This window comes from Lepeophtheirus salmonis, chromosome 7 (assembly GCF_016086655.4).
Source record: "Lepeophtheirus salmonis chromosome 7, UVic_Lsal_1.4, whole genome shotgun sequence".
NCBI classification, from domain to species: Eukaryota; Metazoa; Arthropoda; class Copepoda; order Siphonostomatoida; family Caligidae; genus Lepeophtheirus; species Lepeophtheirus salmonis.
The window spans coordinates 24,387,524-24,402,541 of record NC_052137.2 but is presented as its reverse complement, the minus strand read 5'-3'; the positions used below and the strand labels follow the sequence as shown (position 1 = coordinate 24,402,541).

The 15,018-nt window shown below is 30.9% G+C and overlaps 1 protein-coding gene across 1 annotated transcript in view; it reads left to right on the top strand.

Annotated features, from left to right (window-relative positions):
• Positions 1–15,018, top strand: part of LOC121121805 (cadherin-23) — a 37,188-nt gene that overhangs the window by 9,585 nt on the left and 12,585 nt on the right. Inside the window, exons 3-4 of the mRNA XM_040716781.2 lie at positions 2,840–3,070; positions 6,649–6,834. Coding sequence (XP_040572715.1) covers positions 2,840–3,070; positions 6,649–6,834 — 417 coding nt within the window. The remainder of the gene's footprint in view (positions 1–2,839; positions 3,071–6,648; positions 6,835–15,018) is intronic.

The following is a 15,018-nucleotide window of genomic DNA, read 5'->3' as shown; positions in this document are numbered from 1 at the left end:
TTTAACCTTCAAGAAGCAAGCTTTCAGTAGTGATAAATTAGTGTTGTGTCAATCCTTATTTAGGACTGAAGACCAGAGTCCCGTCTAGTTCAGTCCTAAAACTGATAAATTTCGGTCCTTGATGACGCCATTCAACTTTATTTCCTCTTTTTTTAATCAGTTCTAGTACTGATAGCCCAAAGGACCGGTCTCAAGAACTGATGGGATCGGTCTTAAACTGGACTGGACCAAATAAATAAGATCTGACACAACACTAGTGATAATCAATTCTTGAACTTAGTTTGTAGAACGCTGTTACCAGGATTTTGCAATGGGGATGATCCCCCACAAAAGTGCAAAGTGTTGGGTTACTTTTTGACAAAAAGTTTGACAATTTTTGAGGGAATGTTTAAAAAGATAAAATTAAGATATTTCAAATTAGACAACAAAATTGTCATCCGGTGGAGCAGGGGACCCGTACATCTCCCGCATCTGTAGTCACGGATCACAGTTTTGAAAATAAATCCCAGTTTTCTAATTTTGACAAATTTGACTCCGATGAAGAAATATAGAAATGCCGTGTCGAATGCTGATAAAGAAAACTGCTATTTTTTAGATGAAAAGTTGAGTATATCCGGATTTTTCTTAAATCCAAAGTATATAAGACATCCCACAATTTTTGAATAATATTGAAACTCCCATTTTGAGACAACCAGTTTTTGATTAGATCCTTTTTTAGACAGATCATCCAAGATGTTTAGATTAACGTTCAATAAAAGTGTTTTTCGGGGGGCACAAATGAAATGTATACTTATTGATTGAAAAGTAATGTGAAATGAATTTAAAAAGAAACATACGGAACAAAAAAGTTCGTGCCAGCATAGGATTTGTACCTATAAATAAGAAAAATCCCCATAGGAATTCCTCATTCTTTTGAACTCCTATGTAATTGATACCAAAAAAGAGAAGAAAAAGTTGACTTTATGCGGACTTTTGCTTCATATAAAAATGTTATTGATATCTGAGAAAACGTTGACTATAAGCGTATTTTTATTATATACGGATTTGACTGTATATCAATTATGTATAATTATGATAATAATTAGTTGTTAAAAAAATTGAATTCCTCTCCGTGCTCAAGAGTCAATTCATTCCTCCTTGGCTCATATATATTACCCACACTATACAATATTATTTCAACTTTCAATGGGTGAAGTTATTATTAATTTAGTAATGAGGTCCCCTCCTCCCAAAAAAAAACCCCCAACAACACATAATATACTTTGGATATAAGAAAAAATGGGATGTAGTCGATTTTTCATCTGAAAAATAGGAGTTTCCTATATTCAGATTTGTGTTGTATTTATGTATTTTCTTGCGTAGCCCTAATAAATATAAATTTAAACATGAAAAAAAGTAAATCACATTTTGTTATTTGCTTATGTACATAATTCCTTTATATATAATCTTAATAACGAACTGGAACACTCCATAAAGACGGAATTTGAATCTGAATTGGCTGAAATTTTGTTATCGGTATATCTCTAATAAAAACACTAATATCCCGTCCATGTTACCAATATATATAGAGAGCTGTGGCCCAAAACTTTCTGAAGCATGAATAAATCAAGAAAAATGTGATTTTTATGGAATCAACAAGACAACTCAAAACCAATTTGCAGTATATATTTGAATATTATATTTAGCTGTATTTTTTATTCAATATTCCCTCCTTCACAAGCAATAGCTACCTCGACACACCAGGTAACAAATTGGCAGCTTTTGACGATATATGCCGTGTCCATGTCGTACTCTGCTGTTCTGATGCCAGCTCGGAGATAATTCAAATTAGGATGAGAAGAGTAACATACTTTCTTCTCCAAGGATCCCCAAACTACATAGTCTAGAGGGTTGAGGTCAGGCCAGAAGTCAACCATATTGCAGCTGCAGAAGGTTTGGCTCTTCCATATTGCATGGGATTGTAATGGGCTTCTTGATGTTGTAGGCCGCCCGGAAGGAGATGCCATCGGTCTCTACAGCCTTCTCAGCACTGACAGTGTGATCGCAGACACGTTCCCTTCTTTGTTGTTCCTCCGACATGTTGTCACTTACAAACAACACTTGCTTACTTTTGTTTCAGCTCTCATTTGGTTGCGTAATGAAACGTTGTATTAAAAACAATAAGGATAAAATTGTTATTTTACATCTCTAGTCATGTTATATTAAAATATATATATATAAACTGAATTTTTGTGCGGTGAGAGGCACCCCTTTGCCTCTGTTCCTAGGGCTCTGGATACATATTTAATATTTTATTTAAATAGAATATCAATTAAGTCGTTGGGAGGGGAAGTCAAATTTGTCACCTAGTTTCGTCCCCTTTTCATGTACTATATACATAATTGAATTCATGACGTTTGCATGACTCGTTATTTCATGCAACGAAAACATGTCGTGGTTGGGGCAGGAACTAGGGGGGGAAGGTGTGAAGTAATCAAAGATGCAATTTCATCAAGAAACTGTCCAGACAGAATGGAATAAATACAAAAACTAATATGTACAGAATATTATATGGATGAACAAATATCCGCTTCTCATGCAAATTCAAGGTTTTTGTGGATCCTCCTTGAATGAATATTCCTTTCTTTCCATAATATCCAAATTGAAAAATATACACTTAAATTTTTAATACTTATGTGTAGTTAATTTTGTGGCTTTTTCTCTTTAGATAATATAAAATATTAGTTAAAAAAGATAATTATGCATGTATCACTTAAGGAAGTCGTCCATCATTTCCTTTATTGATCCAAGAGCCTCATATTTCTTACAAATACTTACTTATTCATGTACATATTTCCAGATTATTCGAGTCAAAGCAGTAGATGGAGACAAGGGTATTGACGATCCAGTCACTTATTCCATTGTGGATGGCCCAAATGATCTCTATGCCATTAATCCCGTCTCTGGTATTATTTATACAAAATCACTCATTGATAGAGAAGAAACAAATGATGGGACTCATATACTTCGAATTCGAGCAACAGAGCCTGGAGGTTCCTTCATTGATACGGAGATTACAATCATCATTGAGGTAGGTTTTTAAATATTTAATAAATATCAGTCTAAATTGTCTCCGAACTTGTTCGGATTTTTAAAAGTGTATTTGAAGCTTACAACAAAATAAAGCCTTTAAATTAAAACTTTTTGATTCATTTTGAGGACATAAATGATCTCCAATCAAAAATTGGTAGGTAAAATGAAAGGTTTACCCATTCCCCAGTTAACCCAGTCATATTTACATATATATACTTACTAATATAAAGATATAGTCTATTATATAACGATATGTTGAATATCAATTGTCATTTCTACATGTGATAATGTTTTATTTAATCATTTTAATAGCTATTTTAATTACCTACTATTAATTAATTGTACCATTACACTTTGATCTATTAATATTTCTTGATTACTCATTACACTATTAAACAAAATGGTACTTTTTCAAGAATATTTTAATCTGATGCTGGTTACCCCATCTATCATGTGTGTACACGCATACGTGTATAGGCAATCTATTTATAAGAACTTTGCATATTATAATCTTCAAACTTCAATCAATTTCCTTTCAAAATGAAGAGGTTTTCTGATTCAAGAGGTGCCTTGTTTGTAGGAGTGAAAATACAATTAAAGATTAAATTTTGCAAATTACTAACGTGGCATTAATGCTCTCTCTCCCAAAGAAGAAACATTTTAAATCACTGAACCTCTTTATTTGAAAGAGGGAATTGCTGAGGTGCGAAGAACATAATATCCTTAAGTTCTAAGAAATAAATTGTCTATACAAGGTATAATAAATGTGGTAAGACATTAAGTGGGGTTTATTCTTACTCAAAAGTTGGTTCAAATCCATAAAAAAGGGAAGAACCCCAATAAATTCAAATAGGAAACTCTGACATATATATATTTGATCAAAAAAAAAGACTAACAGATTCTTAGTAAGCACGTCAAGATATGCCACATAATTATTTTTTTCTTAATTTTAATAATTTGCAAGCGATGGAAATATTGACACACAGTAATCCATAGGGGTTTGAAGAATTTAGGAAAATGGCAATGAGGTTTGACTTAAGAATGGAATAGTTGTATGTATTAGTAACTCAAAACAATGATGGCCTACATCCAATAAAACTGTCCGTCATAAATATATTTAAAATGTTAGATTTGAATATATTTATTTCTATAAAGCCATACTTTTTATATTTCATACTCTAACTTTTGATTCCTCAATTTGTGTAATTTGAGGATTTATTGGCTCAAAATCTGGAGATGCAATAACAAACATATCATCCAAGCATCATTTAGCAGGGTGGAAAAAAATACAAATTTCTTACTTATGACCTTCTAGGGTTGCAAATGTATTGCCTCATTGAAAAATTGTGGAAATCAAGTGTTGCTTTTATTTTGTAAAATTACAAACTAAAATTAAATCATTCATGTCTGTCAGTTACTTAGAATAACTAATATTTTCTTTGTTTGATTGCAACTTGTGTACTTTGTTTCTAGTCAGGGTCGATTTTACTTGGCAGAGATAATGTAAAGTGCTCTTATTTTTTCTTTTCTTTTTCATTTCAATATTGAATTGAACTTTGCTTTTTTAGAACATTAATTTGAAATTTGTATAGTTGACATTAATTTTGTTAATTTTTTTACCAGAATGTAGTAATATATATTTACTACACCAGGTCTGGGTAAATGCCCCTCTTGCACACACTCCCACATAAACCAGCCCTGTCTGTACTTACAACGTATACATAACTTATATCAGGGCTACTGCAACCAAGGGGGGAAGGGTAAATGCAACCCCACTCTTCGCCTGTAGTAGCCTCAAAATATGGCATCCTTGCACACGTTGTGAATATAAGGAATATTCCTCCTCAATTTTGAAATTCGTAACGCCAGCCATATATAGAGCGTTTTCATGAATGTTGTCGACCATTCTGAGTGGCCTAAACAACCAAGTTTTATAACAATCAAAAACATTTCTTCATCAAGAAATGTCAAAATGGGACCATCAAATTAAAGGACTTAAACCTTACTCTCTCTCAAAAATCTATCCCTCTAGCGCCTAATTTTATTATATATTTGAATTTAAAATGTATTCAATATATGTATGTTATTACATCATTATACAATCTTATTTCCATATTCTAGATAAAAAGTAACTATTACAATGGAAAAAATACATCACATTTCACTAATTATCCTACTTTTATCATATTTTCATCATCAATCGATCAACAACAACAAACAAAAAAAGTAGAAATTTAGAGATTTCATAGGAATTTTCAGCACATATTATCACTAGATTATATTCAAATATCAATATTTATCATTAGCTTAAAGTATGTAGTATTCAAGCACAGATATGAAGTCTTTTTTTTAATACATAAAGCCATTAGATGAAGTTTAATCAAGATTTGTCCATTCAATGTTTTTAAAATATTAACTACGCATATGGCGTTCATTTAGGGAATCAAAGGGGTGTCTGTAGGATTATATATATGTATAATTATTGTTTTAATAAGAATATCCAAAGTCCATATCTATTCAGAAAAAAAAAAATTGGGAAATAATTTCAAACCCCATAGCTGTTCACAAAAAAAATTCATTTTTTGTGAACCAATTTCTAAAATCCATTGAAAGAAAATTAAATTTTTGGAGAAAGATTTCAAAAATTAAATTTCAAATATTAATTTTTTCAAAAAAAAAATTATAACATTAAATTATTTTGGAAAAAATCAATATTCCTCAGCTATTCACACAAAAATTTCAAATATTAAATTTTTTGCTTTGCTGCATAATTTTCACGAATAACGAAAAATAATTCTTGTAAAAAGCAAAAAATCCTCTATAAGAGGGGGGGGGAGCTACAACCCCTCCAGTCCACCCCCTGTAGACGTCCCTGCATCAGTGAAAACGCTAAATATATAAATTGAAATTTGTCAAAAAAGAGGAAGTCTCACAAACGAATTGTACAAGTTGAATATATCTATTATTTTTTTTTGCCAATAACAGTTGTTGACACCATTTCACTATGTTTTGTTTTAATGAAATGTATGTTAGAGAAAATCATTGTTGCCCTCCCATTGATATTTTAACTCCAGACAAATGGCTTCATTCTTTTGTCAAGCAACTTCAATTGTGTGTATATATATACTTTAAACGATAGCACTGTTTCACCGTTGACATCTCTTTATATAATAATATATGTATATCTACATAAATGTGTTTCCTGTCAACTGTTTGATAAGTATATATACTAGAATATGGATCTATAAGAATCCGCCCCGTTAATTAAGCGTTTCTCTTTTTTGGCAATACATATTTTTACGCACTAATTGTTGATTTCCATGAATAGTGTATGTATGTATATTTTCAAAATATTTATTTCTCTGAATAGTAATATTATTCTTAACATAAAAAAATTACGTATCATTAAAAAAAATGAAAAAAATACATTTAATTTATTTGTAAACTGTTTTGTGCTTTTAACAATTATTTATAAATGTTGTTTGTCAAATTAAAAGGAGAAATTTGAGATAGAGAAAGAAAACAAAAAATCTTTACACTTGATGATGATGATATTAATAAAATTCTCTTAAACAGGATGTCAACGACGAAATCCCTTCCTTTCTCAGCTCTAGCTATGAGGCAGAAGTAAGTGAGAATGCGCAGAAGAATACTCCGGTCACGTTTTTGAATGAGAATGTTCTTCCGGAAGTCATTGATCGGGATAGGGGATCAAATGGTACGTTTGAATTGTTCCTGGAAGGGGATAACGGGGTTTTTGAGGTAAGTGAATCAGCCATGGGTGTAATAGTATTTATTTTTGCTGAATTTATCAATCATTCATTCGTCCATTTTCTCTTTTTATCTTCCTCTCTAATGAATAATAAATCCTCATCATATCTAGTTATGTATTTAACAAAGAAAAGATATATCTTATAGCTAGGTTTGTAAATCATAAGCATTTTCAGGGGTGTCTGCAGGGGCTGTAGCCCACCCACATTTATGGAATTTTTACTTTTTACTAGAATTTTTGATTTTTTTTCTCCAAAAAAATTTAAACTTAATTTTTAACCAAAAAAAAATAATTTTTTGTCAATATCTGTGGATTTTGGAAATTATTTTCGAAAAAATTATATATTCGATTTTTTTTTCAAAAAATTTAAACTTAATTGTTGAATTTTTTACTAAAAAAAATAATTTTTTGCGAATATCTGTGTATTTAAGAAATTTTTTCGAAAAAATTGAATACTCGATTTTTTTCAAAAAATTTTATGTTTGAAATTTTTTCCAAAAAAATTTAACACCGCAAACTTAATTTATTAAATTTTTTTTCCAAAAATTTAATTTTTTTTGAATAGCTTTGGATTTTTGAAATTTCAAAAAAATAAATTTGAAATAGCTTTCATATCGTTCCACTAAACTAGCTGCAAGCAACTGTCAGATGAAGGAAATAAACGCAATCTGACTCTGTAAATAGCAAGAATATTGGCAGGAATTACTTTTATGTCGATCCTCAATTTTACTCTGACAAGTTGTAACAAGCACTTACACTTACAACTAGTCATGGAAATCCTGTATATAATAAATGTTGTAGAACACGAACCGAAAGAGTACCGGTTCCGTATAAACTCAAATTTTCTTGGTCCCTTTTGATACGATTCTCCCTTTCAGGTAGGAACAATATGAAATATTGTAAATTTCTTTCTTTGAGACCTCCATAATCGATGCACAATAATTAAGACGTAGCCACCTTACAAGGCCTTATCGTATGATCTGATGTGACTAATAATGTTAAAATTAAATACTGCGAAAATTAATTGTTTCTTTTTATATTTTAAGAAGAATATAATTGCTAAATATACATACAAATTCACCCTCTGGCTAAAAATCAACTTATGCATTATTATAATTCATGAAACTCTTTTTGTAAAAAGATGAGACTTCAAAGAAATTCAGTTTGGACCGGTCTGAAATTTTTTTTTGTCTGGATTGCTCTTACATCTAAAACCGTTTTGGAACGGTCTCATTAAAAATAATTATTCATCAACAATTTTATAAATGAATTTTTATAACGTCATATGTGCTTCAAAATTGTAAGCATGGAACTACAATATAAAGTTAAATAATCATAGTTTAAATTCATATGTGTTCATAAATCATATTTGTACAACTCATAAATCAGGATAAGGATGAAAATCGGGGCTATAGATTGAGAGCAAAAAAAAAAAATTATATATATATATATTGAGACGAAAAACTGGGTCCACAATTTGAAAACAATTTAGTTTTGGACTACGTTCTGAGATCGCGGTCTGGACTGAAATATCTGTCCAAATCGATCTAGAAGAAAATGACTTAAGATTAGTGTTGAATCGGTCCTAGGACTGTAGTCCTTAATCGTTTTTTTTTTTGTCTTTCACGTGGTTACATTTATGTATCACGCAACCTTTCCACTGAAAAAAAGAAGAAGAAAAACAACAGAAAATGACACAAGATCAGTTTTTAGCTATACAAGTAATCCCAACTATAACATTTTTGTTCACAGCTTAACAAGAACTAATTTGAATGCAACCAATCAACGTTCAGAACATTTCCTAAAATAAAAGAAACAGGAATATCATCAGCTAACAAATAAATACAATTTATATTTTTGTGTTGGTGAGATAACACGGTGCTTCCCGTTTCAGCCTTTTCTCTAATCGGTCCGCTCTTTTCCGCATTCATCGATCCTATGGACCAATTAGTCGGTCCTGCAGCTGGGATTGAACAATATAAAACAAAGACAATAACAAATGTAAGCTAAAATGTAAATTACTAGAGTATTATACGTTCCTACTTTAAGGTTAAGTTATTTCGTCTCCTTGAAGGGGATTAATAATACAACTTGACGAGCTGAAATGACGTTGTTGGTAACTACGTCATTTCAGCAGTTGTAAATACTGTAAAATACTCATGGGGATCGTTCCCAGGACTGATAATATTAATCAGGAATGAATGGATAGGACTCCAGTCCCTTTTGTTTTTTTAGATCGTTTCAACACTACTTAAGACCGAACCTGTGAAACAAATTCGATCTTGGACCGAGTATCAAAACTAGTTTATATCTCTTTTATATTGTTAGTTATGACTTATGATATTTCATAATGTCATACATTGTGATTTTTTTTCTTCCCCTCTCCTTATCTCAGCTTTTTATAGTATTTTATAGTACATAGTATTGTGCTATGATAATGTAGACCGATAATTGTAAAATATTTATTTTACTACTATTTATTCAATGTGGTCACATTTTTATACCTCTTAAAATATCATGAGAGAAGAGTTATTATGTGTATAAAATCATACATAATCGTAATGATAATAATTAAACGTACTAATTAGACTAATGACCAATTATATTATTACTCCTCTTTTTCTTCCTAGACGAATTCAATAATATCTTTATTCGACTTCATCTTCTTAAAATTTCAAGGCCGTGTGTATATTTCTCTCTTTCTCGGCTAAATAGCAAGAGACAGGACCGGCATTCACTATCAGGGGCGTCCGCAGGATCGGGAGGCTGTAGCGCCCCAAATCAATACCTTTTTTGTCTTGATAAAATTAAAATCCTGAGTATGTAATAAAAATTTGAAATGTGTAGTTTTGGAAAAATAAATTTTTAAATGATTTATTTTCTTTAAAAAATGCAATTTTATCAAATTCAGGAGCGGAAGATAAGCCCCCCCATAAAATCCTACGTACGTACCTGAATATTCCAGGTCTCTATGTAACAGACTGCGTTAGGCCCAAATCCCAATCTGGCTAGTTATAAACAGGGGTACTACTAGGATTTTTCTAAATATTTCCTGGGAATATTGATAATAAGTAAGGATGGGGAAATTGTATTAACTAGGTTGAGCGTTCAAACCACACCTGAGAGAATGGCCTAAAATATGGTAACTTTGAGAGACGATGTATTTGCGGACAGAGATCCCTATAAACTATACTGCCCATGTCTTGCAAGTTTTAATTTTCAGCTTAAATTGGATATCCTTGGGCAGTTCTATCATTTTAAAAATATTTTGTCAAAAAATCATTGTTTGTATGATTTTTTTGGTTTGGTGAGATAATGTATGTAAATAGTATTCATCTTCCAATTGATATTATGCGTGCAAAAAATAAATTGTGAACACTACATTATAGGTGATTTTTAGAAAAGACAAATTAAAAATAAATAAAAATGAGAACATGTTAATTTCATATTGTGACAAAAAAGAACCATTTGTTGACATCATACTAGTTTGGTCTAGATCGGCATTAAAGAAACTTTCATCTTGGATCGTTCACAAAAAAAAAAAAAAAAAAAAAATCAGTCTAGCTCGGACTTACAAAAAAATTTTAACACAATATTTTTTGAATATCCCTTTTATTGGAAAAGTCAAATTTAAAAAAAAATGACAATAACGAATAATTATTTTAAGATCATATTGTGACATTCTTTTCTGTCACAATATGATCTTAAAATAATTCATTCATTTCTTGACAAAAGAACCGTTTTTGATACATTTGACATCAAAATTTAGGTCATGGGGTGTAGTGCACCTCTGTAATCTGCTCGTAATCATGGGCCTGATAAGAACATCCTGAAATCTTGGTCTTAGGAACATATTCATATAATTCTTTTTTCATTTACGCTCACGAAAATTTTGACAATATTCCCATCCCCATTAATAACTGGAGTCAGGTCCTACTTTAACGTGTGTGATGGCTGTGACAAAGATACTTTGAGAAGGGATTTTCTCTTTCCTACTTTTTATTAAATTTGAATTTAATTTCGAATTATTTTTTTCTTTATATAAGAAGTTTTTCGCATTTTTCTCAAATGATTATGGTTTTTTTTAATAAACTTTTTTTTTTCAATCAAATGTGGGCCCTAATCGAAGTGCAGGCCCACTACGGCCACATATGCTCCTATGGAGAGCAAAAAGGGATAACCAGTGACGCTAATTAGAAGCATTTTGGGGATGTTAAAAAAAAGAAACACAAAATCAACATTCTAACCCTGACAATTTAAAGAATGTTTTTGAAGGAGAGCAGTTTAGCTGTCATGACGTTTCATTAAATCAGCTACAAGCAGCTGTGACGGAAGAGAAGGAAATAAAGAAGGACATTAGCAAGAATGACTCCAATGTCAATCCTCAATTCGACTCTAAGTCCAACAAGGACTTACAATAAAAATTCGGCAACAAATCCTAAGGTCCTTTCAGTCTTTTATGAACACCCATAAACGTTCGATTTGGGTTTTGAGTATAATTAAATGTAGTAGAACAGCTTAGGAAGAGAAAATGTACTCTTCAGAACTCCAAATATTGGGCAAGGTAAAAAATGTAGTCGATTTTCCTCACTAGGAATATGCCTTTTCCCTTTACACAATATGTTTTACATCTTTTATGTAAAAATTTGACACAGGTATGCTATCAAAAGGTTGAGTCTCATTGTTAATTAATTATTATCATCTGCAACGATGGACAAAAGTTAGTAGTGACGCAAGAGTCTAGTCCTCCAGCAGGGAGCAGAAACAAACAAAAAATGAAATAATTCGACACGGAGCAGTGATCTACACAACATTCTAACTATTATTTAAATACATAACTATGAAGGATTTTTTTTACTCTTGTCTTTAAATGCATTTTTAATAATGATAATAATTGACTCTTAAGTTCATTTGAAGGGCGAATACATAAATACATTTTTATAAGTCCTACATAATATGTAAAACTAAACGTTTTTTTGATGGAGTTTTCATAGTACATAAATGAATAGCAATGTTTAGAGTTGTAAATCCTAAGGATTTTGAGTTTTATTGTTGTTGACAGCCTGAACAGCAGTGTTTGTATTTTATTTTCTAAAGCTGTTATAATTGTTATTACACCCTTGGTTGTTACCGCGAGTGTGGATATGCAAAAAGAAATGACGGATTAGTAACACTTACGAACTGTTGGGGACTTATAAGAAGGGTTGTGGAAATGTTCGAAATCCTCGTGAGATACATTTAAATTAAATTAAGGGAATTATTTATATTCATAATAAATGTTAAATAATCACTTGTGAATAAAGGACGGATAGTAATTCTGAGGATATGTTGTAGAGTTTTAAGACGTGTAAGTCCTTGTTGGACTCGGAGTAGATTAATTGTTGATCGGAATCAGAGTAATTCCTACTTATATTATTGCTAGATACTAGGGGCGTCCGTAAGATTATATATCTTTTTCCATATTTCTTTGAGAAAAAAAAAATCAATAGCTTTTCACAGAATATTAAATTTTTTGAAAAAAATTTCAAAAATTCATAGTTATTGAAAAAGAAACTTAATTTTTTAGTTTTGTATAATTTCAAATATTAATTTGTCTGCTCTTTTGGCTCATAATTTGTACAAGTGAACTTTTTTGGGGGGCAAGTTTTTTCATACAAAAACCGGACGTTTCATTTATTTATTATAAAAAGTTAACCAGACTCTCTTGACTGAATGTAAATAGAGTACATGTCTGGGCAAAAACGAGCCTTTGGCCGATCACTCCACATGTAGCATCAATAAACATCTTCTTTTTTATATAAATTATAGTTATAACTCCCTCAATGTTCAATAACAGTGTGTGGAGTCGTGGCAAGATTTTAGTGATGGAGTTGGGTTTGAAAATCCTTCACCGATCTGATATCGTTACATTTGTAACAATTTCAGTCCAACTTCGGCCTGAACTGGTTGTGTGGTAAAATTCAATCCTGATTCTGTCCCAAGTCATTATTTTTATTTTTAGAAAAGAAAAAAAATCATTTTTTATATCATTTAGTCCATTTTTTATGATAATATATGATATTGTATTATATTATTACTCTTCTTTTTAATTTTTATAAATACTTAAAAAAGAACCTCTTAAACCAGTTTTTCTATTTTGTAACAATTATGTTGATGTTTGAAAGCTGGATATGGGGGCTGAGTGCGATGACACACTTAAAACACTTGTGGCCGTTAGGAAGTTCCATTTTGAAATTAATAGTTTATAAATAAAGTCAATTTGTTTCTTGCTTTTTTTGCTGGAATCATCATTTACATATTTTTAGTGCGACCTTTTTTTATTATGGGAAATTTTGTTAGAATTTGAATTTTGGTTCATGGTTCGGTCCAAATCTATCTATAATAAATTAAATAAGGCCGAACCTGTGAAAAAAACCACGACAAGGTATGCACAAACAGGGCCGTCTCCAGTGGTTGTAGTTCCCCCTTGAAATATGAATGAATTTTCTGCGAATATCTTTGTAATTTTCGAAATTTTATTCCAAAAAATTTAAATTTCTCTGAGTAGTTATGAATTTTGGAAATTTTTGTCAAAAAATTCAATTTTTTGTTAATGGATATGGATTTTTAAAAAAAAATTCGAGAAAAATTTTTTGTTTGAATTTTTTCTTTTTTAAAATTTTAATTATTGTTTTTTGTTTTTTTTAAATTCAAAAACCAAGCTCGAAAGAGCTAACCCTTAGTGCAAGTGACCTCTTAAGGCAGGATTCTATTTTCTAACACTTCAAGCTGGATATTACTGCTGAGTGTAATGACAAGCTTAAAACAGGTGGCCGTTAGAAGGTTTATATTTTGAAGTTAATATATTAAGGAATAAAGTATTATTGTTTATTTGTAAAGATATTTTGGATCTTGCTTCTTTTTTTTTCTATTTTTTTTGGACCATCTTTTTTTTTAGAGCGACCTTTTTTTATAGGAAACTCTAGTTACAATTTGAATTTCGGTTCACGGTTCGGTCCAGATTTGTCTATAATAAATAACAAAAGACCTAACTAAGGGGGGGGGGGCACACTAAAGCACAAAAAACCATTTCCATGGAGGTGCATAAATTCATCATCGTAAATATTAAGTAGTTAAAAATGTCGATTATTTCAAAATACTTATGAACCAATTATGGGAATATATCTATGTTAAAAGTCATTTCATGGATATTTGACATTTAGTTATGAAGACCCAAGGATAAGTAATGTAGGAATATGAGTATTAAAAAGTGTATATGCTTACCAGAAGCGGCGGAGTGGCACAACTTTCACAAAGGAGGTCATATGTAAACTACAGATTTATAAAAGTCTAAATAAAAAATTATCAGATTAGAGAATTTGGGTTCTTGTATTTTTGTTCACACAATTTTTTTTATTTAGTTTTAGTTTTTAGAAATACTAGAGTGACCTCTTAAACTATGTGTCCATTTATTAGCATTTTTTTATTTGAAAACTGGATATGAGCGCTTAGGTAGATGACCATAAAAAAAGAAAAATATGGAGGTGACAATGTATGAAAAAGACAGTTCCATTGTCTTGAGCTGTAAACTTTGATATACTCATCGGAACGCATTCTGCCGAAACTCCCATAGTTTTAATTGGTTGATTTTTAACCTCCAGAGTTTAACATAACACATTGGCTCAAAAGTACCGAGCTTAACAAAGAAAAGGCGTGTTTTTTTCGTTCAGAATTGGCTTATTTAAATCATTAATATTATTTATTATTTCCTCTATGGAGGGGAGTACCCATAACGCTTTTCAAGGCATTGCTTAGCTTCAACGGTATTTTTTTCCATCAAGTAGCAGCCTAAAATTAAAACACGAAATTGTTTTTGATCCATTGTTTTGAAAATAGCAAAAGTGACGTCACACTTGGCACAATAACTCACAAACTAAACAGCAATTTGTCATGAAATCTTGATTGCTGTATTTTGAAGATTGACCGTACTGAAAAAAGGTAAATCTAAAAATAGCGCCATCTATTTGTAAATGCCGGGACTTTTCTGTATAAACTTATATGTAGTAGACCAAACACAACAGCTCCGGTAAACTTATCAAAGTTAGAACATTTATTATCTATCTTCCTAACTAAGCCAAGCATCAAGTGAAGTCCGTGTCACCTCTATTCTTTTCTTTCTCTACGCTTAAAACAGG